The sequence below is a fragment of the Myxine glutinosa genome, chromosome 14, assembly GCF_964187855.1.
Source record: "Myxine glutinosa chromosome 14, kmMyxGlut1.1, whole genome shotgun sequence".
Classification (NCBI taxonomy): domain Eukaryota; kingdom Metazoa; phylum Chordata; class Myxini; order Myxiniformes; family Myxinidae; genus Myxine; species Myxine glutinosa.
Genome location: NC_136274.1, coordinates 80,218,427 through 80,243,801, shown reverse-complemented (window position 1 = coordinate 80,243,801; position 25,375 = coordinate 80,218,427). Strand labels below are relative to the sequence as shown.

Below are 25,375 nucleotides of genomic sequence, written 5' to 3'. Positions count from 1 at the left end.
GTGGGAGTGGAGGAGGGAGCAGGAAGGGGTGGGGTGGGAATCTAGAGGGAGGAGCGGTGGTGTGGGGAGGGGGGAGCGTGAGGGGTGGTGTGGGAGTGGGGAGCGAGGGGGAAGGGGTGGTGTGGCAATCTAGAGGGAGGAGTGGTGGTGTGGGAGTGGAGGAGGTGGGGGAAGGGGGGTGGGAATCTAGAGGGAGGGGGGGTTGTGTGGGAGTAGGCAGGGGAAGGGGTGGGAGGAGGGGGGGAGCGTGATGGGGTGGTGTAGGAGTGGAGGAGGGAGGGGCAAGGGGTGGGGTGGGAATCTAGAGGGAGGAGGGGTAGTGTGGGAGTAGGCAGGGGAAGGGGTGGGAGGAGGAGGAGCGTGAGAGGTGGTGTGGGAGTGGAGGAGGGAGGGGGAAGGGGTGGGGTGGGAATCTAGAGGGAGGAGCGGTGGTGTGGGAGTGGAGTAGGCAGGGGAAGGGGTAGGAGGAACCACGGCGTTGCCCGGAAATGCCGGGTACCATTGTTAGTAATATTTATCTATCTATAATTCCAGTAATCTCTGTCTGTCTGTCTGTACGTTTGTCTGTGACCGCTGTTTCTCGACAACCACGGGTCCGATATACTTTTAACTTGCCAGGTATATTGCTGGGGACCCGAGGATGTGCCTTTTCAAGGTTTCATATTAATCGGACAATTACTTACCGAGCTATGTCCAAAAAACGATTCAACCAATCAGAGAGCAGCGAACGATCGCGTGTGCCGAACGTGGCGGGCACACTCTGCCTCGGATGGCACATTTGAGAGCGTATTCATTTATTTCACGTTTGCAAACTATGTTGGCGTTAAACTATGTTTTACAACTAATAAAAACGAATTTGCGATTCATTCGCTTTCCTGCGCGTTTGTGCACGCGATGGCGATTTCTTTACCAAACTCCGGAAGCCGTTCGCTTTGGACCAAACCATTGCATGTAAATAGAGGGGGGGGATTGTCACCACTCGCAAGCCGTTCGCTTTGGACCAAACCATTGCATGTAAATAGAGGGGGGGGATATAATTTTAGATATAGATATAGTACGGGCATGCCCTAGTATATATAATTATATATATTTGACACTTGCAGAGATGGTTGGGTGTATGGTTCTAAACAAATCTCAAATGATGCATTAACAGATCTGAGATTTTTAAAAGTCCACTTGTCCAATTTAAGTGCAGACTTCACTGATCATTTACATTTGGCAAACAGACTCCACGACTCACAAGTCTGAGGCGGCAGATGGGACACGAAGCATTTCTATCTGCTCCAAGGCACTCCGCCGCTCGAGTCGCTGGTACATGGCAACGATGCCGGACCCGTTAGTCGTTTCCTCACGGATCAGCAGCCTCTTTAGGTACTTGCTGTTGCAATGTTCATACCTGTTCCATAACAACTCTCAGTTCGTAACTACTGTCAGGCAATCTCATGCAGCAAACTTTCCACATTCATGTGTCACTCGATATGAGCAAGGTCGGGACAAATCCAGAACACTTATCATCTGTGTATTGGATGTTGTATGTGGGCAATGTCCGGGTTGGTGGAGACTGTGAGAGGTTTTTAATGTTACAAATACCTGGCTCATTTAAGAGCTTTGGAAAGAGTTATCATCTTCAGGAGATTTGTCAGAGGGTGGGGGATTGGATGAAGAAAGTTGATTGTGTTTGGTAGATGGGTCTATGATAGGTGCGGTGCACATGTTGGTGGGAGTGTGGGTGGCATGAAGGAGAGTGGGGGGAGGGAGGGGAGGATGCGGAGGGTGGGGTGGCATGACTAGTGTGGAGGGTGCAGGTGATGATGGGAGTACTGGGTGTGTTTCTGACATTAGATGTGCAGAGGGGGTGGGAGACAGTGTTGGTGTGATGGGTACAGGTGAGAGTGTAGGTGAAGGTGGGGTGCAGGCTGTGTGCATGGGAATACTATGGTTTAAAATGGGGAGTGATGGTATTGTGGTTGCGGGTAGTGCTGTCGGTGGTAGGAGTTCTGCAGGTGCAATAAGCGATGGGAGTACTACGAGTGTGTACGGGGATGGTAGTATGGATGATTGTATGAGTCGTTTGGGGATGGTAGGGAATAGGAGGATGGAGGGGATGACCAGGGTGATAGTTTTTGTTGGGAATGAGGATATTGAATATGTAGACTTCCATTTTGTAACAAGGACATGGAAAATAGAGTTTTATGTTGTTTTATGGGGGCAGGGGTGGGGGATATAGATGGAATGTCAGATAATGTTTTGTGGGGTTGTTGGTCACGAACATTGGTGGTGGTGGTGCATATGGGGGAAGGGTGGCAGTCACAATGTGGGAAGGGTCTATTGTGAACCTTTGAAGAAGAGGAATACATTTTTGGTGGAGCATTTTCAGGAATTGGAAGCCTGGTGTTGGATTAGCGGTTAGGGTGCCGGCTTGGGATCCTAGGATCCTGAGTTCGAATCCCGGTCGATCACTGAATTAACACCAGGGTGGTTGACTCAGCCTGTCATCCTTCTGAGGTCGGCAAATTGAGTACCAGTTCACTGGTAATTCCCTGTGTGTCGCAAGAGGTGACTAACAGGGTTGGCGGCAGGAAGGGCATCCGGCCATAAAACATTGCTCCAAAAAAAGGGGAGCACGGTGCCAGAAAAAGGCCAACTCCTGCTCTGCGGGGAAAAATGGCCTCTAAAGGTGGTTATATTTGCAGGAATTGGGGTGTGGGTGATTTTTCTCATGGTAATGGACAACAGGGAATCAAGGTTACAGGGTTTATAGGTGTGATAGGAAAGAGAAAAGGGGGAAAGGTGTGGCAATCTGGGAGAAAGACAGTATTGTATAGAGAGACAGGTATGACATTAAGGAGTTTATGCGCAACTTCCAGACCATGTAATCATGCTCAGTGCGCATGCCCAGTGCGCATGCCCAGAAACGGCGGTATTTGGGACACTATAAAATATGTCAGGTACACGAGATGATTGCAACCTAAAATGGCTCACAAAGAAGCCGAAAATATTTGGATCAGTATCTGATAGAACATGCTGTGTCTCTGCACTAAGAAAGACTTGGAGAACCTTCTCGGCTCATCAAACAGACGTACTGCAAACTCCCAACCATGTGGGCCCGGTGAAAGGCTTGAGTGGACGGGCGTGTGCTGCACAACCGCCGATGGATTGCTTCCAGTGAATGGACTTTGTACCTTGCGGGAGAGCCTCCTGTGAACATGGCAGGCTTGGTGATTTAATTAATGGACATCTGCAATTGGAAAAACGATATGCCTCATCACCAGGTAACCGTAACCAACTCTTCAGCAAATTACATCTTTCCAACATAAAAATACCCAAAGCTTGTGCCAGCTGTATTCACCTGGGAGTTGGATGTATCAGGTTTTTTTTTTTATGTAGAAGGCTCCAGGCACAGACTATGTAGTCCTCATCGAGGCCAGGCCTAAATAAAAGAGCTGCATTGATAGAAAAGTGAAGAAGGAGAGAATAGTCTAAGAGTTTTTGAGAAAGCAGAGAATCTGCTTTTTGAAAAGGGGAAGATCATAAGCGTTTGGAAAGACATGTGAAGGTAAAGAGTTCCAGAGTTTGGCAGTGGAGGGGAAGAAACAAACATAATGGCCCACCCTAGAGTTGTCAATGGCCACACAATAACCATGAGATGTAGTGGCTTGTCGAGTATTCCGTGGTCTCGCTAATGGCGGAGGTGCACAAGCAGCAAGTTTTTGGGAGCAGAAACCGAAATAATATTTGTAGAAAAGAGAAAGAGAGAAAACTTTGCGATGTAATTTGAGCAGGTCGAGTTTTGAGGTCAGATTGGGAGAGTTGATAAGTCGAATTACTTTTAATTCAATTCTGTCCAGGAAGTATGTGGAGCTAGAACCTCCCCAGATGTGAGAGCAGTACTCTATACAAGGACGAATCAATCCTTTATAATTTATATAGTTGAAGCAACTGTTAAGAGGAGAAGAATCTTCGACATCTGAACAGGACTCCCAGTTTATTCGAGGCAGATTTAGCTATTTGTGTAATGTGTGGATTCCAGGATAGATTTGAAGTTAGGGTAATACCTAGTAGGTTTATTGTATCACATGGTGTAATTGTGGAGCTTTCAAAGGAGATTGGAGAGTTGAGAGGAGTTTTAGAGAGAGAGATGGGAAGAAATCTAGCTTTAGAAGCATTACATTTAACCTGATTACATTTTCCCCACTGGGAAATATTGTCCAAATCCGAATTTAAAGAGGTGGTTGTGATAACACGAGATGCAGATCGATTGAGGGAAGATGGGGCAGATGGGAAAGACATTGAGGAATGCAACGTTGAGTCATCAGCATATGAGTGCATTTGGTTATTTGTAGAAGAAAGACGGTCATTGATAAAAAGAAGGAAGAGTGTTGGAGACAGGACAGAACCCTGAGGAACACCGCTGTTGAAAGGGAAGGAGGGAGATGATGAGCCATGGATAATTACAGAGATAGAGCGGTCAGAGAGAAAGCTCGATATGAGAGAGCAGAGTGAAGGAGGAAAGCCGAAAGAGGGAAACTTGGATATCAGACCCCGATGCCAAACTCTGTCAAAGGCTTTTGAGATATCAAGGCCTACAACAAAGGATTCCCCAAAATCTCTCAGAGAAGAGGCCCAGATATTCGTAATGTAAGAAAGGATATCACCGGGACATCTTGCCTTGTGAAAGCCATATTGATGGTCACATAGAAGACTGTGGGATTCAAGATGCTTGAGGAAATGGTCATTGAGAAGACATTCAAAAACTTTGGAAATAGTAGAAGTCAGAGCAATAGGACGGTAGTTGGAAAGGTTTGAACGATCACCCTTCTTTAAAATAGGCTGTACTAAGGCATGTTTCCAGGAAAGAGGAAAAGTTTGGGTTTTTAAACAAAAACGAAACAAACGAGCAAGGATGGGAGCAAGTTCTGAAGCAAACTCCTTCAAGACACAAGGAGGAATGCCATCTTGTCCGTATGCCTTGCTTGTGTCCAGAGAGAGGAGTACTTTTTTGACTGCATGGAAAGAGATTATAGGGAGGGGCATAGGATTGGTAAGGGGTGAATCAGAGGGAGATGGAATGTTGGAGTCATACAGAGTGGAATTAGAGGAGAACAGAGAACCAAAAAGAGTTCCTTTGTCAGTCGGAGAAACAGCTATAGTACCATCAGAACGGAAGAGTGAAGGAAAGGGAGAGCGACATAAGTTGTTGGAGATACTTTTAGCTAATGACCAGAAAGATCTATTGGTGGAAGAAGATGAGAGGTTGTCACAATTCTTTTGGACTAGGGCATGCCCGTACTATATATATAGGACGTGCCCGTGCCCGCCCGTTCCTTGCCAAAAAAAAAAAAAAAAAATGTCTTCGCCCATGCATGCATGGGCGTGCCCATGGGCCCATGGGCGTGCCCGTAAGTGCGTGATGTGACCGTACAATGAATGTATCGTCCCGACGCCGCAGCTCGGATGGCGCTGCAGTTAATCGGGCCCCCAAATTCCTCATCGACGATAACTAAACAATATATTATATGAATCGCACCGTACATACCTCCTTCTAGATCTTGTTCTTGTCTTGATATACTCACTCAGGCTCACTCTATCACGACTGAGTCCTCCCAGCTCCTCCAAATGGCGCCCGCTAGCCGCTACGTAAGTCCGGAAGTGACGTCCTCATTTGACTGTCCGGAAGGTCGCATATCGCAGTTACGATGAATCGCAAATTAGTTTTAATTCGTTTTAAAACATAGTTTAACGCCAACATAGCGGCATCACAGTTTGCCAACGTGAAATAAATGAATACGCTCTCAAATGTGCCGTCCGAGGCAGAGTCTGTTCGCCACGTTCGGCACACGTGATAGCTCGCTGCTCTCTGATTGGTTGAATCGTTTTTTGGACATAGCTCGGTAACTACTTCTCCGATTAATATGAAACCTTGAAAAGGCACATCCTCGGGTCCCCAGCAATATACCTGGCAAGTTTAAAGTATATCGGACCCGTGGTTGTCGAGAAACAGCGGTCACAGACATACAGACATACAAACATACAAACATACAAACATACAAACATACAAACATACAAACATACACACAGAGATTACTGGAATTATAGATAGATAAAGGAATGCTTCGCCTCACGAATAACATGTTTGCAATGGTTTCTAGCAGATATGAAGGCTGAATGCGAGTCGGAGGAAGAAGAGTTTTTCAATGTCCGATATGCCGCATCTCGTGCACGAATGGCTGCAAAGCAGGAATTATTGAACCAATAAAGGTGGGCGCGATTCGGAAAATTTTAAGTCCGCTTACCGCTTATCCGCTCCGCCAGCCCGTGTAGTCCGATTCGCTTATCCGCTTCAGCGGCCGAAAATCTTAGTCCGCTTACCGGTTATCCGCTTCGATTCGATTTTTTAAAAGCGCTTCGACGTTTTAAAAGCGATTTTTGACGTTTCTAAAGGGAATTTAATGCTTTTTAAGCCTAAATAACCATTTCTAACTACTACAAAGACAAACAAAGCTTTTAAGATCAAAAATATACATTTTTATTTAAATAAAATTTATTCAAAATTTATTGAAATAAAGTTTTCCACTCGACTCTACTCTACGCTACAGTTAATTTAAATATAATTTTAATATATGCAAGTTACATTAAAGAAAAATCTATTTGCCCGTCCTTTCTTTGACAAGAGAGTCGACTAGTCAACAGACTGCTAGTCTGTTGACTAGTACTCGTCTTCCTCCTCCACCTCGTGGGCCTTCTTGAGGATTTGGAGGTTGCCCTTCATGAAGACGAGGGCCTCGAAGTTCGGTGCAGCCAGGGCCGACCTCTTAGGCCCGAGGATGTCCGACCCGTAGCTGAACACGCGCTCGACCGAGGCAGAGCTCGGGAGCGGCGTGTTATGCCTGAGAAATAGAGTTACCCAAGCATCACGGAACTCGAGCGGGAAGAGATTGGGCGAGAGCCGAGTTGTTAGGGTTTCACTTATTATTCACTTAAATAAATATTCACAATTCTAGAGTAACGGCTCAGGCTAACAGCTGATTTGGCGAATCGCGATGCGCTTTAATTTTTCGGTAGTCCGCTTACGCTTATCCGCTTCGGTTTCCGGGGGTTGTTCCGATTCGCTTATCCGCTTCGAAAACGTTAGTCCGCTGCAGCGGATAAGCGGATAAGCGGACTTTCGAAGCGGACCGCCCACCTTTGTGAACCAAGAGTTGGTAGGAGAGATAGACTTGAACGAGAAGGGGATATGAGCCTCCATTCCTGCAACAATAACCTCAACTATACATTCAGCAGAGATAGAGGCATCGGCTGAGGAGAGGCAGTTGTCTTTCCAGGGAAAATCAGAAAATAAGTTTCGTAAACCAGTCCAGTCAGCGATATTGAAATGCCAATACTGTCGTTTAGTCGGAGCAGTCGGAGGAGAAGGAGTGGTGGTAAGTAAAGTGATGTTTACACGATTGTGGTCAGAAGAACCAATTGGAGGTGAAATTGTGAAGTTGTAACACAACGGATTGGAGGTGAAGAACAAATCCAAAGTATTGGACGAGTGGTCATGACGATCTGGGATATGGGTAGGTGGGTGATCATTTGTTCCAGATCATTGAGAATGGAAAATGTAAGAGCTTCAACTCCCCCGACATCCGTGTGGGATGATTTCAACCACTCCCTGTGGTGTACATTGAAGTCTCCTAAATAGAGGAATTCTGCTTGAGCGTGTTTGGATGTCATGGCCTCATGGCAGGAATTAAGATAGTCAAAGAAAGCCATAAAGATTGTAGAGTTGGGAGAGGAAGTGAAACAGAGAAAAATAGTGATGGTCAGGAGACAGATCTTAAGCCAGATGACATCAAAGTTTGGAGATTTGAGGTCCACAAGGCATACAGCAGGCGTGTTGATGTTGGAGTAGACACGGACTCCTCCTTTGAAGCGGAATCGTGAGTGAAGGTTGTAGTTTGAAATGTTAAAGGATTTAAGAAGAATGTCGTGTGACAATTGGGTCTCTGAGAGAAGAGAAGGGTGACTTCCCTGAGGGAGACACCGCATCTGGTTTGTGTGCTTCTGAACACCGATGGGAAGGACATATCTGGGGTTTCTGGATGTCCATGTTAAGTTTAAAACAATGATATTTACTATTAATTATGTTGGGAGGAAGTACGGGGTGTTGAGACATGAGATCTGTGAGGGCTGTTATAAATATATTGTTTGTTTGGTTCTGGGGCCACAAGAGGTATTATATGAGATTTTTGCATCTATTGGTAAAAGGAGAAGTGTGTGTGTGTGTGTGTGTGGTTGTGTCTGTGTCTGTGTCTGTGTCTGTGTCTGTGTGTGTGTGTGTGTGGTTTTTTTATGCCCACTGCAGCCGCTCACTTATATTAACAGGAAATTAAAATAACTCACCTCTCAGTCCCATCCACGGATATTTCTCGTATTTCCTATACTTTCGTGAGTCCGATTTGCATCCAGGAACACAATTATGTTTAACCATCTCTAAATTGCCACTCTTTCGTGTGCTGGAAATGATGTTGGAAAGACTATTTCACTTACGGATTTCACGCTCGCAATTGCAGGTTAAAAGTGCCCGGACGAGCAGACATGAGCACGCGCAAAATGCCTCGTTAGCATTCATACGCCATTTTGAAAGTTGCGTATTGATGGAAAGACTTCTGTGTGGATCGAGATTAGAGATTGGAAAAATAGTAAGATACTTGTCGGATGCTTTTACAGGCCTCGTGATGTGAGGGAAGAGCAGGAGAGATAGACATGTGAATAATTCAGAAGGGCATGTGATACGGGAAGAGTATTGAATGTGGGTGCAATTTTAACTTTAACTCTTTTCTCCAAACTTGCCTGGGATAGATTACATCCAGGAACAGGGAAAGGGCAGAGCGAATGAGGTTTTTTTTTCTCCGACCAAGTCCAGGATTGCTTTTTAACCCAGTTTGTTTAAAAAATCCCATGAGGGAGTGCTGTGGTGGATCTCTTCTTGAGTAACGATCGCAATATGGTGGAGGAGGTAGAGGTCGAAGAGCATCTGGGGACGAGCAGCCACAATATAGTAAGGACAACTCTACTGTTGAGATGTGAAGTTGGGGATAAGTTGGATGTGAAGTTGGTGTAAGGCTGTTGGATTGAAGGAGGACAATCTTTGAGGGTATGAGACGTGATTTGGGAGCTTTGGATTGGGTAAAGTTATTGAGTGGACGGTCTGCATCGGAGAAATGGCAACCTTCAAAGAGTAAATGTGTATGGTCGGCATATTCCAGTGAGGTGTAAAGGCAGAAAGAAACTCGTGTGGTTGAGCAGAGAGGTACACAAAGTAATTCGTTTATTCCTGATACGTGAAACACCCTGCAACCATGCCTGGAGAAAATGGATGTTTTGGAACACCAGCTGTATTTTCCATCCAATCATCATGTACTTTGTTAAATGTATATATATATATCCATGAGTAGGTGCTCATATGTTGTAGGTTTTGTGTCAGTCGATCAAGCGGTTGCAGAGAAAACTAATTTTAAAGTGAATAAAGTTTAAAAGGTGAGTGCGTAAAAAAAATTAAGTGAGGGCCTCGGTCGACGTTCTACAACATGATCGAGTTATTAAGTACAAAATAACAGGACTAGAGTCCGACTCTCATCAACATAGGTGGAAATAAAGACTGGTAAAAATAAAATAAGTAAAAAAAATAAGAAAATATCTCGGCAGGCCAGAGGGGAATATGAAATTACACATAACAGCAAGACAATATTTAAGGATACAAGAGGTAAATAAAGGGTTAAGAGGAGTGTGGGCCCATTGAGGAATAATGCAGGAGAATTGGTGGATGATGAGCATGAGATGGCAGGATTACTAAATAGCTTTTTACTTCGACATGTGCACAGGAACAATCAGGAGAACTTCCAAAAGCTGAGAGTAGGGTGCTGGGAGTATTTATCTTGGGGGTGAGTGAGGACTTCCAGAAGAGATCCATGTCAGAGTAGGTAAAGTAAGGAAGCAGGTAGAAATATAAAGGGATGATAAAGCTCCGGGGCAAGAAAATATGCATCCTAGAGTATTGCGGGAGGTGGCAGAGTGGATAAGCGTGGTGTTAGCAGATATGTTTAACAGCTCAATGGAGTCAGGACAGGTACTGGAGGATTGGAGAATCGAAAATGCAACACCAATATTTAAAAAAACAAAAGTTCCAGAGAATAATTGGGAACGATACACCTGTTAGCTTTACTTGAGTTGTTGGAAAGGTGTTGACGACATTTATTGAGGAACAGATCGGGAAACATTTGAACGAATACAAACTAATTAAAGGCAGTCAGCATGGATTTACTAAAGGAAGATCGTGTTCAACAAATCTATTAGAATTCCATGAAGTACTTTGTGATTGGATGGATAAGGGAAGTGCAGTGGATGTAGTGTATCTTGATTTTACGAAAGTGAGGGCTTGTTGAGTGGCTGGTCAGGTAGCCAACTGGATTGGAAACTGGATTGGTGATAGGCAGCAAAGAGTGGCTGTGAGTTGGAGGATGTCGTGCTGGGAGGATGTAAGTAGTGGGGTACCTGTGGGATCGGTACTAGGACCATTATTTACATCAATGATTTGGACAGTCAGGTTAAGAGTCAGCTTTCTAAATTTGCAGATGACACAAATCTTGGAGGTAAGGTGTAAGGTAGATAGCAGAGAGGGGGGGGGGGGGGTGATCAGAATCAGGAAAGTCAAAAAATTGGCAGATGCAGCTTGATACAAAGAAATGTAAAATGCTGGGGATGGGTAAGAGTAATGAAAATAGAGAGTACATGATGCAAGGGGCAATCTTAGAGTGTATCACACCGAGGGAGGATCTAGGGGTGGTAATAGATTTGGGGGTAAGAAGACAGGACATTGACAGGGAGCCATAGGTAAAGAAACGGGGTTTCAGGATGTCTTTGTAGAGAGATAAATTATAAATCAAAAGAGGTAGTGTTAACACTGTATCGGAATTTCGTGAGGCCTCATCTAGAGTATTGTGTGCCGTTTTGGTCTCCACATCTGAGCACTTTCATCTGAGCCTCACTTTCTGCCAGACGTAGCACTTTGCATTCAGGCCAAAGAGTTCAATTTTCGTCTCATCAGACCACAGAATATTTTGCCTCGTGCTCTCAGTCTTTCACGTGCCTTTTGCAAACCGCAGGCTTGCGGTCATGTTCCTTTTTCTCAGGAGTGGCTTCCATCTGGTCACTCTCCCATAAGGCCTAGATTTGGGAAGTGCTGCAGAAACTGTTGTCCTCCCGGCAGGTTCTCCCATCTTAGCCAAGGAACTCTGAAGGTCTGTCAGAGTGGTCTTTCGGTTCCTGGTCACCTCCCTGACCAAGGTCCTTCTTGCCCAGTTGCTCAGTTTGGTCAAGCAGCCAGCTTTAGAAAGAGTCTGGGTATTTCCATATTTTTCCATTTCCTAATGATGGAGCTCTGTGCTTTTGGGAACTTTTAACGCTCCAGAAATTGTTTTATACCCTTCCCCAGATCTATGTCTGCTCACAATTCTATATCGGAGTTCTACGGACAGTTTATTGGACTTCACGATAGAGTTTCCGCTCCGACATGCAGTGTCAACTGTGGGACCTTATATATATAATGTCCAATCAATTGAATTGGCTACAGGTGGACTCCAATCAAGTTGTGGAGACATCTCTGAGATGATCAAAGGAAATTGGATGCACCTGAGCTCAATTTGGAGTGTCCCAGCAAAATGGTTGAATACTTATTGACTCGAGACATTCCAGGTTTTCATTTTTAATGATTTTGTAAAATTTTCTACTAAAAAAAAAATCCGCTTTGACATTATGGGGTATTATGTGTCGACCAGTGACAAAAATCTCAGTTTAATCCATTTTAAATTCAGGCTGTAACACAAATTGTGAAAAAAGTCAAGGGGTGACTTTTGGGTTTTAGCTCTTTCACGAGCCTCGATTATGTATACAAAAAAAAAAAAAAAAGGCAAGGGGTGTGAATACTTTCTGAAGGCCCTGTAAATCCTGCCTCATCATTTTAATAAAATTTTGCAATCATTTGTTCCATACGATCCTCCGAGGTGGGCAAGGGTTGGAGTTTGGGGGAGGGAGGGTGGTGTTGGCCATTGAGGTGACTCTCCCACCTGCTTGCATCATTTGCGCACAAAATACTCCGTAGGTGGATTTTAAATTAGACTAACCAAATTTTAAGATCTAAGACTATTACCCCTTATCCAGAAGAGACAGTAAAGAATCCCATGTTTCATAAACTCACTGTGGTGCACGTGATATATGTCGAAGCACCACCAGGAGCATTCAGCTTGTAAAAAATACATTGCCGACAATCAGTTTATAAATAAATAGGCTTACTTTTTTCTCCAACTGTGATGACCAAAGTGACCACAAAGATCTTCTATTCCCGCCAGGAGCAGGTCCATAAACTAAAGACAATCCAGATCAGTGTAACTTTCATTGAACATTCTCTTTGTGGCCCAAACAAATGACTGTTTTGCCAAAACAAATGAAACAAAACAAACAACAAATGCATTTACAATTCACAAAACAAAAATACACCTCAAGTCATGACTGCTCAGTAATTACAACTAATGTCAGTTCTTATAAATAAGTGCGAGCTCAAGAAAGAGAGTTAATTACTGACTCGCGAAGCAATCTCCACAGACACTGTAGGCTCTTGTTCCCCCTTGCGTTTCACATCCAGAAGCCCCACAAGTGGTCGAATTGTGCTCCCCTAGAAGGGATGTAAAGAAAGAAGGTGCGACATTGCATCGTGTCACCACAAGTGCAGGTGCAACGTGGCTGCGTTATCTGCACACTAAAGGAAATTTTAAAACAAAAAAAAAAAAAATGGCATTCCCCCCCCCCCCCCCCCCCCCCCCCCACCCAACGTCAGGCCAACATAATTAGGGTCTCATTCGACATTCTATTTGAAAAAGAAAAATCCCTAGGTGCCAGTGTGATCCACATAACCACATACCTGGATGAAAACGGTGAAGAAGATGAGGGCAATGGTGGTTGTAATGAACAATGGTTTGTGAACAAAGGACTCTGAGGGAAGCAGGTAAACGAGAGAGAAGGCAATGGCTCCTCGAAGACCACCATAACCAATAATGAATTGGTCCTTGAATGAGATCGGGGTCATGCGGAACCTGTTCATCAGAAACGCTTGGAGGAAGACTCCTGCATATCAGAAGAGAACAAATAGGTGGGTTTAGTTTGACATTTCAGTAAAAATTGCGTTAGGCCTGAATGCGTGAGCTCAGCATTTTCCTCTCAGTGTGACCTATGATTGATGGAAAGCATGTACTCAGTCTATCCGGCTCACTGAAGTGGAAGTCGATAAATGTCACAATAAATCACAGGTTTAATTTAAGTGACAGGCAGAGTCATAACAGCAACAGCCATTTTTTTAATTGGGTTTCAGAAAAAAAAAAAACTCTAAAACAAGATTCCATTACCAAGCATTCTCCAGATGAGGCAGAAGAAGAGTGTGGAGGTGATGAATATCCAGTTCCAGTCATGGGGACCAGAGATGGCAGAGACACCAAGGAAGACGAAGATGAGCGTCTCGCTCATGCTGCCGAGCATCTTCAGAAAATACTTGACGGCCATTCTTGATTTTGTAGAGATGTTTGCTTCCACATACTGCTTCATCCCCGTGATGCATGACAAAACTCTGAAGCACAGCCATTGCATTTGCATCAATGGTGATGTGGTATTCCTACCCAGTTAATAGAATGAGATATGGTATGGCACAGAGGCTTAGTTAAGCCTCCCCCATTCTAACTCACTGGTACATACATATACGTAAGAGAGCATCATGTAAGAGAATTGGAGAGAAGGGGAAAGTCCTAACGAAACCCACACAACGCATTCATCCCATTTCTCTCGAGATAACGGGTGGAGTCTATCTGTGTACCTAAACTAACGGCAAAACGGATTCTAGGGAGCGCTACTCGTTAATGGATGTTCCCTCCTCGGGGGCCGGTTTCGTAAGTGTCACAACATAAGTTATATAGATCGTGGTGTGGGCGCCATCTTGGAGTCTTATTAGGTCTTATTAGGTTTCCTCTACATTTACAATGTACAAGAATACCTATTGTTTTTCCTAGAGTTTTTCTGCTCCTTATTCTTCCACCGCTGTTTTTCATGTCTGAAAATTTTAAAATCAATGTTCTCAGCAACTGTTGGTCTGATTGGCAAGAAGGTTTCACCAAGTGATTGGCTAGACCTGTAGAAGTTTTCCTGCTAATTATGACAACATAGGTCACATGGTGTGGGAACCATCTTGGAAAATACCTTCAAATTTGCCCCTCTATATCTCCGATACGGCTCAACGGAAAAAATTGAGTAATGTCTCATTCTAAATAACTGCAATGAGACCAAAAACATGTTTATTTAGGATATTAAAAGTGCTAACGTCAGGAAGTTAGAATTCAACAAATAGACCCCTTGATTCCATAAATATGATTTTTTTAAATCACCTAAGTGAAAATACAATTCAGGATGCACAAAATGTCGACGTCATATGTCACATGGTTCGGCCGCCATTTTGTTTTTCGTGAAAAACACGAAAACCCCTTTTTCCCCCACAACGGCTGAACAGATCGAGGCCAAACCTGGCATGCATAATCGCATAACCATGACGAACAAAAAGTTCAGCGATCATGACGTCATGTGTCACATGGTTTCAGAGTTAGAGTTATGACGTTTTTAAGCATAAACTTTAAAACCTCGCTCTTTAAAACCGGTGTCACAAAGAAAACGCCGCCCGGACGCTTTGTCCTTGATGAAAAGCAAGTTGCCCGAGTGGCCCGAGTGGCCTCATTTTTCATCATATCGAGTGGAAACTTCACATATATATTCCCCATGTCAGTCTGCTAAAATTACCTTTTGGAATTTGTGACAGGTCACGTGGTTTGGCTAATTGAACGAAAATCTTAAACAAATTATATATTGAACCGCTGCTTTGATCACCGTGAAACTTTATAATAAAGTATAAGTCATGAATGGGTGTGCAAAATTTCATGATTGGATGTACTGTCTGGAAGCTAGAAGTTGTTATTGTGTGAAGAAGAAGAAACTCCTCCGGCCATGTCAATGATTCTGGCACTGCGATTTTTTCAGATTTACTTTCTTCAAAAATCATTTTCTCTGCAGTAATTTTACCAATTGACAGGAAATTTTCACCATAGGAGCCCCTCGGCATGTAGAATCTTTTAATGGCAATTATGACGTCATATGTCACGTGGTACGGCCGCCATCTTGGAAAATCCGAACAACTTTGCACTTCTATATCTCTAAAAGTGCTGCACAGAGACATGTCTGATTATAAAGAACTATCCATGGAGAATAACTCATGTGAATGATGATGGCATAGGTGCCTCCATTATTACATCAGAATTTGACAAATACAAAACTTCATCTGATCAGGATGAAATTTATTGAGCATCATCTCGGTATACATTGGTGGAGAAAAATAATAATGTGAAAGCGGGATTGTATCAAAGCGGGATTGTATCAAAGCGGGATTGTATCAAAGCGGGATTGTATCAAAGCATGTCCAATGAAAGTGTGGTTGTATCAAAGCAGGGTTGTATCAAAGCGGGAAGGCAGAGGAAACCGGTCATCATCACCCCTGCCAGCAGTTATAAAAAGGCAGTTCTAGTTCCAGTTTGGTACCAAAACCAAACCAAACAAGACTTTGTGGACATCGTGTGTGTGTGTGTGTGTGTGTGTGTGTGTGTGTGTGTGTGTGTGTGTGTGTGTGTGTGTGTTCTTAATTTGTAGTAAGCCATTCCATATATATATATATATATATATATATATATATATATATACTGAAACGCAAAAGAAACTTACCACCTTTGAAACCTTTAAATATCAACAATAATACTGCGTGTAGTAAATGTGTGAACTTATTTGTGGACAATAGTGTCCTCGCTGTCAGACAAAACGGTCACGGATGGTCACTTGAACCTTCAATGGTCACTTCATAGCACAGCTGTTGAACAGCTGTTTTGACTGTCAGTGATTAGCCAAGGGGTACGGGATGATTTTAATGAGCTGCACGTGATGTCTTGATATTGGCTTTAAAAAGGCCAGTGCAAAATGGGCATTTCAATCAACATGCCACGATTGTCAAGGGATCAACGGCAGCGTGCCCTGGGCATGCTGCAAGGCGGACTGAGCTACCGTGAGGTGGCATGTCGCCTTGGCTGTTCACACCAGACGATATCGGCTCTGGTGGACAGAGACACCCTCCCACAACGCTGCAGATGACAGACCTCGATCAGGGAGGCCAAGAGTCACCACTGCAAGGCAGGACAGGCAGATGGTCCGAAGTCACCTGCGGGATCGATTCCGTCCAGCATCCCGCACTGCGGCAGAAACTCCGGGGCATGCAAACCCACAGATCTCCAATGATACTGCACGAAGACGACTGCATGACTATGGTCTGACTGCCAGAAGACCATACAGAGGCCCCGTGATGACGGTTGCCCATCGCCGCAACCGTCAGAGATGGTGCCAGCAGCATCAGCGGTGGACCTTGGCGCAGTGGAACGAGGTCGCTTTCAGCGATGAGTCAAGGTTCTGTGTGGACAGTCCTGATGGGCGTGAGCGTGTCTGGAGAAGAACTGGTGAGCGATATGCCGATTGTTGCGTGCGTCAAGCCAACAGGTGGGGTGGCCCAAGTGTGATGGTGTGGGCTGCCATATCAGGCCGGTACAGGACGCCACTGGTGGTTGTGGATGGGAATCTTAACACCCAGCGGTATGTGGATAACATCCTTCGACCTCATCTGCTGCCATTCCTGCTAGACCACCCAGAACTGAGAACCTTTCAGCATGACAACGCTCGTCCCCATGCTGCTCGCTTTACCACTGCATTTCTCCAAGGCGAAAACATCAACACCATGCAGTGGCCTGCGCTCTCCCCTGACCTGAATCCCATAGAGCACCTGTGGGATGAGCTTGGGAGATGCGTAGTTGGCAGGGCCAGGACACGGGCAGAGCTGCTTCAGACATTGAGGACTGAGTGGGACAGAATCCAGCAGCAATCCATCCAAAGACTGGTAGGCAGTATACGCCGACGATGCACTGCCTGTATCCAAAACAATGGTGGCCATACACGCGATTGAAAGGGGACTGACATTGCACCCTGTGCTGTTCTGTATTGTAGAACAAACTGATGAGATGGTGTATCTTGGTCAAAAACTTGACATGTCATCAATAAAATGCCAATGTTTCAATTAGTAATTGTTGGTTTGTTTTATTTTGAACTGTTACAATTTTATTACATTTCAAACAAGTGGTAAGTTTCTTTTGCGTTTTCAGTCTTTTTGAAGTTGGTCAAAATGGTCAAAATGGTCAAATTTTTCGGTCAAAATGCCCATTTTGCACTGGCCTTTTTAAAGCCAATATCAAGACATCACGTGCAGCTCATTAAAATCATCCCGTACCCCTTGGCTAATCACTGACAGTCAAAACGGCTGTTCAACAGCTGTGCAATGAAGTGACCATTGAAGGTTCAAGTGACCATCCGTGACCGTTTTGTCTGACAGTGAGGACACTATTGTCCACAAATAAGTTCACACATTTACTATACGCAGTGTTATTGTTGATATTTAAAGGTTTCAAAGGTGGTAAGTTTCTTTTGTGTTTTCGGTCTTTTTGAAGTTGGTCAAAATGGTCAAATCTTTCGGTCAAAATGCCCATTTTGCACTGGCCTTTTTAAAGCCAATATCAAGACATCATGTGCAGCTCATTAAAATCATCCCGTACCCCTTGGCTAATCACTGACAGTCAAAACGGCTGTTCAACAGCTGTGCAATGAAGTGACCATTGAAGGTTCAAGTGACCATCCGTGACCGTTTTGTCTGACAGTGAGGACACTATTGTCCACAAATAAGTTCACACATTTACTATACGCAGTGTTATTGTTGATATTTAAAGGTTTCAAAGGTGGTAAGTTTCTTTTGTGTTTTCGGTCTTTTTGAAGTTGGTCAAAATGGTCAAATCTTTCGGTCAAAATGCCCATTTTGCAATGGCCTTTTTAAAGCCAATATCAAGACATCACGTGCAGCTCATTAAAATCATCCCGTACCCCTTGGCTAATCACTGACAGTCAAAACGGCTGTTCAACAGCTGTGCTATGAAGTGACCATTGAAGGTTCAAGTGACCATCCGTGACCGTTTTGTCTGACAGCGAGGACACTATTGTCCACAAATAAGTTCACACATTTACTACACGCAGTGTTATTGTTGATATTTAAAGGTTTCAAAGGTGGTAAGTTTCTTTTGCGTTTCAGTATATATATATATATATTATATACAGTCACGTGAAAAAGTAAGTACCTACACCCCATGTAAAGTTTTGACTTTTTCAACATATTTCAACATACAGCTATTTGATCTTCATTTCAACAATATTGACAGATAAATGTGATATAATATAACAAAAATCATGAAACATTTACATTTTGTAGTCCATTGTATAATTTAAATAAACATAAATGCAAATTTCGCATGTGGAAAAAGTAAGTACACCCTTGGCTCCAACAGGTGGTATTGCACCCTTTGGCAAAAAACAACCTCAAGTAGGCGTTTCTTATAACTGTCTACCAGTCTCTGACATCGACTGGGAAAAATTTTTGCCCACTCCTCCATGCAGAATTCTTTCAGCTGTGCGATGTTTGAGGGGTTTCTTGCATGCACAGCTATTTTCAAATCCCCCCCACAACATCTCGATGGAATTTAGATCCGGGCTTTGCCTTGGCCATTCCAGAACCCTCCATTTGTTTCTTTTCAGCCATTCCTTGGTGGATTTACTGGTTTATTTAGGGCCATTGTCATGTTGCAAGGTCCACCTTCGGTTGAGCTTCAACGTTCCGACAGATGGCCTCACATTATCCTCATGGTGAGCTGCCCAGACCCTGATGCAGCAAAGCTGCCCCAAACCATAATATTTCCACTACCATGCTTTACAGTTGGTATCAGGTTCTTGTGGTCAAATGCTGTCTTTGGTTTTCACCAAGCATGTCTTCTGGTACTGTGGCCAAATAGCTCTACCTTTGACTCATCTGTCCAGAGCACATTGTTCCAGAAGTGCTGGTCTTTGCCGAAGGTGTTCATTGGCAAACTTTAGTCTTGCCCTGATGTTCTTTCTGGACAGCAAAGGTATCCCCCTGGCACACCTCCCATGTAGATCTAATTTGTGCAGCCTCTTTGTAATGGTAGACTCGTGCACTTTGACATCAACAGTGGCAAGAGCTACCAGTAGGTCCCGTGATGACATTCTGGGGTTCTTAGAGACTTCTTCCAGCATCTTGCGGTCTGCTCTCGGGCTGAACTTGCTGGGGCGGCCTGGCCTGAACAACTTGGCAGTTGTTTGGAATCTTCTCCACTTGTAGATGATCTTCCGGACAGTCGAATGATTGATTTCAAATTGTTTGGAGATCTTTTTAAAACCCTTCCCAGACTCGTAGGCATCTATAACCTTCTTTCTGAAGACCTCAGAGAGCTCTTTTGATCTAGGCATGGTGACGCCACATACTTCAACAACAAAGAGCAAACCAAACTAAATGTCTGAGGTTTACATAAGACAAGTTCCTCCAAGATCCTCTCTAACGATGTTCTAATCATTTGCACCTGAGCTGGTGCACCTGATTCGAATTTTAGGTATTTGAAGTAGTGATAAATGTAGGGGTGTACTTACTTTTTCCACATGTGAAATTTGCATTTATGTTTATCTAAATTATACAATGGACTACAAAATGTAAATGTTTCATGATTTTTGTTATATTATACCACCTTTATCTATCAATATTGTTGAAATGAAGATCAAATAGCTGTATGTTGAAATATGTTGAAAAAGTCAAAACTTTACATGGGGTGTAGGTACTTACTTTTTCACGTGACTGTATATATATATACACACACACACACACACACACACACACACACACACACACACACACACACACACACACACACACACACACACACACACACACACACACACTAGCATGGCTCGGATCGCTATGCTCGCCTCATCACACGTCGCTACAGAGGCACGGGCTTGTTTTAACTGAGGATAATGACTATGTGAGTTGCTGTGCTGTCATGATTTAAACCAATCATAATACAAACATTTATTTTGTACAAATTTATTTCTAATATTGGTGATATTATTTATTTGTAATTTATTTGTAATCGAAAAAGGTCCAAGTGGTCTAAAGTTCTCAAGTCATGGGTTGAAGCTGTCTAATCTGTCTGAAGGGTGGTGTCAAGGTCAAAGGGGTCGAAAACCACTTAAGGGGTGTAAAGGTCTAATGGGTATAAAAGGTCAAAGGGTGAAGGGATCAAAAGGTGTCTGAAGTATTGTATTAAAAAGGTCTTAAAAAGTTTTAAGGGTCTTGGAGGTCTTGAGGATATTGGGGTCTAATGGGTCTAAAAGTTTTTAGGGTTATTAAGGGTCTTTTTTATTTTTGGGGTCTTTCATGGTCTTTGGGGTCTTTGGAGTCTTTAGGGTCGTTTGGGTCCTCTGGATCTTCAGATTATTTTTGGTATTTTGGGTCCTCGAAGTCTTTTTGGTCTTTAAGAGTCTTCAGGGTCTTTTGGGTCTTCAGGATCTTTTAAGTCCTTTGGGTCTTTTGGGGGGTATTTAAGGGTCTTTGGGGGTCTTTTTGTTCTTTTGGATATTTTGGGTCTTCATGGTATTTTGGGTCTTTGGGGTATTTTGGGTCCTCTGGGTCTTTGGGGTCTTTTGTGCCTTTTGGGTGCTCTGAGTCTTTTGGGTCCTTTTGGTCTTTGGGGTATTTTGGGTGTATATGGGTCCTTTGGGTCTAGAATACATGTCTTGGGTCCAATGGACCCGGCTGCCATTATAATTCCCATAGAATGCCCTCAAGCCATGCATCCATGTTAAGGGTCTTTTGGTTCTTTTGGATATTTTAGGTCTTCAGGGTATTTTGGGTCTTTGGGATATTTTGGGTCTTTGGGATTTGGTCTTTAAGGGTCTTTCAGGTCTTTTGGTTATTTAAGGATCTTTTGGGTCTTCAACGTTGTGGTGTTCTTAAGGGTCTTGGGGAACTTAAAAGTTCTTCAAAGGTCTAAGGGGTCTCAGCAGTCAAAAGGGGTGAAAGGTATATTCCAATAATACATAATTAAAAGACAGGATGCAGTTGACGTTCAAACAGTACATAATTAAGACATATAGTCTCACAGCTTCACGGACAGACGGACGGCTTTTGGATGGACGGACTGTTTTTTCAGTTTTATATAAATAGATACATATAGATATTTAATTATTTAAAGAAGAAAGGCTTATCCGACCAAAAAAGTAACTAGATCAACTCTGGTAATTCAAGTAATATGCAAAAACCAATACGATCTTGGGCGACGTTCCACCCGCTACATTTAAGATCCCACTCAACCTGACAAGCACAGAAACACCGATGCCTGCCATCAAACGCAGCTCAGCTTTGGCATTCCTCCTCGATGAGTGCAATGTTGTCCTCTGGGATGAAGCTAGAATGTCACACTGTGATAGCAGTGAAAGCTCTAGAGTCTAGAACAAACACTGAAGGACATCCAATCTTGTTGGTGTTGTCAAGAGATTTTTGCCGAACTGGGTGCTTGAACAAAGTTTGCCAAGGAAGGCCCCTTCTTACAAATCAGTGGACAATGCCATGAGTGATGATGAAGCAGTTACACACCCCAAAGCGTTCCTGAACAGCCAATAGGAGTGCCAGTCATGCTCTTATGCAACTTGAACCCACCAAAGTTTTGCAAAGTTTACACGAGTAATCATCAAACAGTTGCTGCAGAATTGCCTAAATGTCACCATCGCTCCTGGGCCAAACAAGGGAGAGAAAGCCATGATTCTAAGGATACCAATCATCCCATCAGACACAGGCCTGCCTTTTGACTTTTGGCGAATTCAGTTTCCAGTCAAAGTCTGCCTCAGCATGACCATCGACAAGTCCCAAGGACCAAGCCTCAATATTATCGGCCTCGGTCTTCAAGACCTCATACTCACACATGACCAGCTGTACATAATGGCAAACCGAGTGAGAGCGCAAAGGAATTTTTGCCCCAAAGGACATTGTAATGGAAAGAAAACTCACCCTCAGTATTGTTTACCAGAAAGTTATTTGGTGAAACTAAGTCAGTTGGTCAGTCTCTCTCGGTGTCTCTCTCAGTTTCTCTGTCTCTGCCTCTCTGTATCCTTCTGTCTCTGTCTCTCTCTCGCCCCCTGCTGGCTGTTGTGATTTGGGTGTGGCGTCATGGCCGCCATATGTAGCTGCTCTGTAGTGTGGTGAGCCGTCAGTGTATTGGTTTTTTCCCTACAGCCCCTCCCCCCATCCCTTCTCTCCTTTCCTTCTACATCCCATGTGCCTCTGGCGTTTTGTTCTCGGTTTTCGACTCCTTTGTGTTCGAGAGAGAGAGATTGAGAGTGGGCCTATTTTGGATGCGGCCTACCCGTTTTGACGACGCTTTGTAAGCCTTGTTTATGCTTATAATGCGTTTTTGGTTTTTCATTTTTGCTTCATTTATTTAGGTTTGATACCTTCTTGTCCGGTTCGGACAAGAAGGGGGCGATAATATCGCCGACATGGCGAATGCACGCTCTCGATGTGAGGGTTTCGAGGGTTTAACCCGGAAGCATGCGTTCGTGTGCGTTCCTCCTGACGGAGTTCCTGTAGAGGACATTATTCTCGCAGTTGGGAATATTATTGGTGATGAAAATATACGTGCTGCGTGACGTATGAATCAGAAGGTAGTTGTTTTCGTTTCAGACGAAGAACTCGTCCATGATGTTGTAAGTGCCGGAATAAGCACAGAAAGTGGTCATTTTATGATGGCGTCGCCGATGCTGACTCCCGCGATGATGTGCAGACCTTCTGTGCAGAAACTCTTCAGGATACTCCTGAAATCTCAGTGCGAAACGTGGACCAAATAAATAAAACGGAACACCTGGAGAAGTGTAACGGGATTCAAATGGTACAACAAAGTGCTTCCATTTCCCGCACGGATGAGGATGATGAGGTAAATATGGCTGACAGTGAGTCAGTGATTGATACATCATTGATCCGACCACATGGAGGTGATCAAACTATGGTCCAACATAATTATGCCTATTTAGCAAATGAGGGTGTAAACACAAATCCACAGGAGTGTGGAAACACAGATTTGACTCCATTTGAGGAAAGTCATAGTCAGGCTGCCGATGTTTCCCAAACCCAACACTCTGGGGACCCCCCAGATGCTGGCATACTTGTTCATAAAACAGGAACGGCTGAAGGTATTGACCCAGACCCCTTTGGGGGCAATTTCTGACTGATCGGAATCAGAGGAGGAGGTGGATGTGACGGTTGTATCACAATCAGTTGTATCACAATCAATGGATTTTCACAATTGTGTTTTTGTCGAAACTGTATCTATCTTCCGGTGTGTGTACCTATAGTGTGTCTTTAGTAAGATTCTCGGTGTTAATTTTTCATACATGTATACAAAATCGTCGGTTAATTCGTGTCAGGTATTCTGAGGCCGAGTAGGCTACTGTGTCCGACCTTGAGGCTTTGTTTTTCTCTCAGCGGTTCGTCGATTGCGCTGCAATTACTTTCGTTCTCTGTTTTTGTCCCAGTCTTTCACCCCATACTTCCTTGTTTAAAATCTCAACTCAAAAAAATATATATATATATTTCCTTCTCTGTTCTTATTCGTTTATTTGTTGCTCTTATTTGTTAGTTCGTTCTTTGATCACGTTGTTCGTGATCACGTGATCACGTTGTTAAAAATGTTTAAACTTTCCCCTGAAGAACTGTATTTTGTCGTATATTATAACACCTTTTTCTTCTTCTTCTATAAAAGGATGCTTTCGACTTGCTCACCAAATCTATTCATTCCAAAAAAAAAATCCATCTCTTACAGTTCCTTTTTTCTACATTCCCGAAACTCTCCTGCACTCCACCCCTCTTTCAGCATCCTCAAACATATTTTTGACTCGAAGGTCTCAAGAAACTCATTTTGCAATAAATGTTCGTTTCCCATTAATCGTACCCTTTTCAAAATCCAATCTTACCCCTCCCCTCCAAATCTTCCCCATCACCCCTTCCTCCAAAACTTCCCCATCACCCCTCCCCTCCAAAACTTCCCCATCACCCCTCCCCTCCAAATCTACCCCCTTGCCCCTCCCTTCGAAATCTTCCCCATCACCCATCTCTTTCAAATATTCCCCCTTGCCCCTCCCCTCCAAATCTTCCCCATCACCCATCCCTTTCAAATCTTCCCCCTTGCCCCTCCCCTCCAAATCTTCCCCATCACCCCTTCCCTCCAAAACTTCCTCATCACCCCTCCCCTCCAAAACTTCCCCATCACCCCTCCCCTCCAAATCTACCCCCTTGCCCCTCCCCTCCAAATCTTCCCCATCACCCATCTCTTTCAAATCTTCCCCCTTGCCCCTCCCCTCCAAATCTTCCCCATCACCCATCCCTTTCAAATCTCCCCCCTTGCCCCATCCCTCCTAAACTCCCCCCACACCCCTCCCCTCCGAGACTCTCCCTCGCTCCTCCCCTCCTAGACTCCCCTCTCACCCCTCCTCCTCAAAGCGTCCTCCCCGCTTCTTCCCCCTTCCAACTTTCACCTTCATCTCCCCCAACCTTCTGCCTCACTCTTCCCCCTCCTCAAATAACACCTCACCCAATCACCATCAAACCTTTTGTCCGCCCCATTCTTCCCTTTCTCCAAGCTATTCTGAAATCTCTGACACACCTTCAACAGCTCTCCCTACCTCTTCCTCCTCTTCCACATCTTACCCTACCCCTCCCCCCCCTGTTCTGTATCCGATGCTCCCCCTTCCTCTTCATTAACGGTATGGACCTCAAACATCCGGGGCCTTCGCTCAAACTTGACTGATCTCTCCATACAGGTTGCTTCTGACAAACCAGATGTGATCTGCTTAACAGAAACTTTCCTCCTTCATGATGTCTCTGATTCCTTGGTATCTCTCCCAGGTTACTCCCTCCTCCGGTATGATAGACCTGAGCCTCGTCCTGGAGGTGGGGTTGCGATCTTTATAAAAAAAACTCTCTTCCTCACTCGCCCCGCACTGCCCTCTCTCCACCTCACCCCCAGGAATACCTTTGGCTACGGCTTCCCCTTCGCTCCCACATTTTGTTCATATGTGTGTTGTAACGTCCACCAAACAGTGATGACTCCATCTACATCTCGCTGTCGGATAATATGGACCAACTTCTATCTACACATCCCAACTCTCTCTGCCTCATATATGGTGATTTCAATTGTCACCATGCCAGTTGGCTGGGTGTGGGTACCTCTCTCACCAGCCATGGCTCTTCAGCAAAGGACTTCTGTGACTCACTGGGACT

At 44.2% G+C, this 25,375-nt stretch overlaps 1 protein-coding gene across 3 annotated transcripts in view; it reads right to left on the bottom strand.

Annotated features, from left to right (window-relative positions):
* Positions 1-25,375, bottom strand: part of LOC137439958 (sodium/hydrogen exchanger 2-like) — a 141,954-nt gene that overhangs the window by 30,585 nt on the left and 85,994 nt on the right. For 2 of the 3 annotated variants that reach the window (XM_078768383.1, XM_078768385.1), the window contains 5 exons: positions 13,440-13,657; positions 12,959-13,161; positions 12,623-12,712; positions 12,334-12,404; positions 1,241-1,396 (listed from right to left, as the gene is read on the bottom strand). In XM_078768383.1, the coding sequence (XP_078624509.1) occupies positions 1,241-1,396; positions 12,334-12,404; positions 12,623-12,712; positions 12,959-13,161; positions 13,440-13,657 (738 nt within the window). The remainder of the gene's footprint in view (positions 1-1,240; positions 1,397-12,333; positions 12,405-12,622; positions 12,713-12,958; positions 13,162-13,439; positions 13,658-25,375) is intronic. The other variant, XM_078768384.1, reaches the window with a different exon arrangement.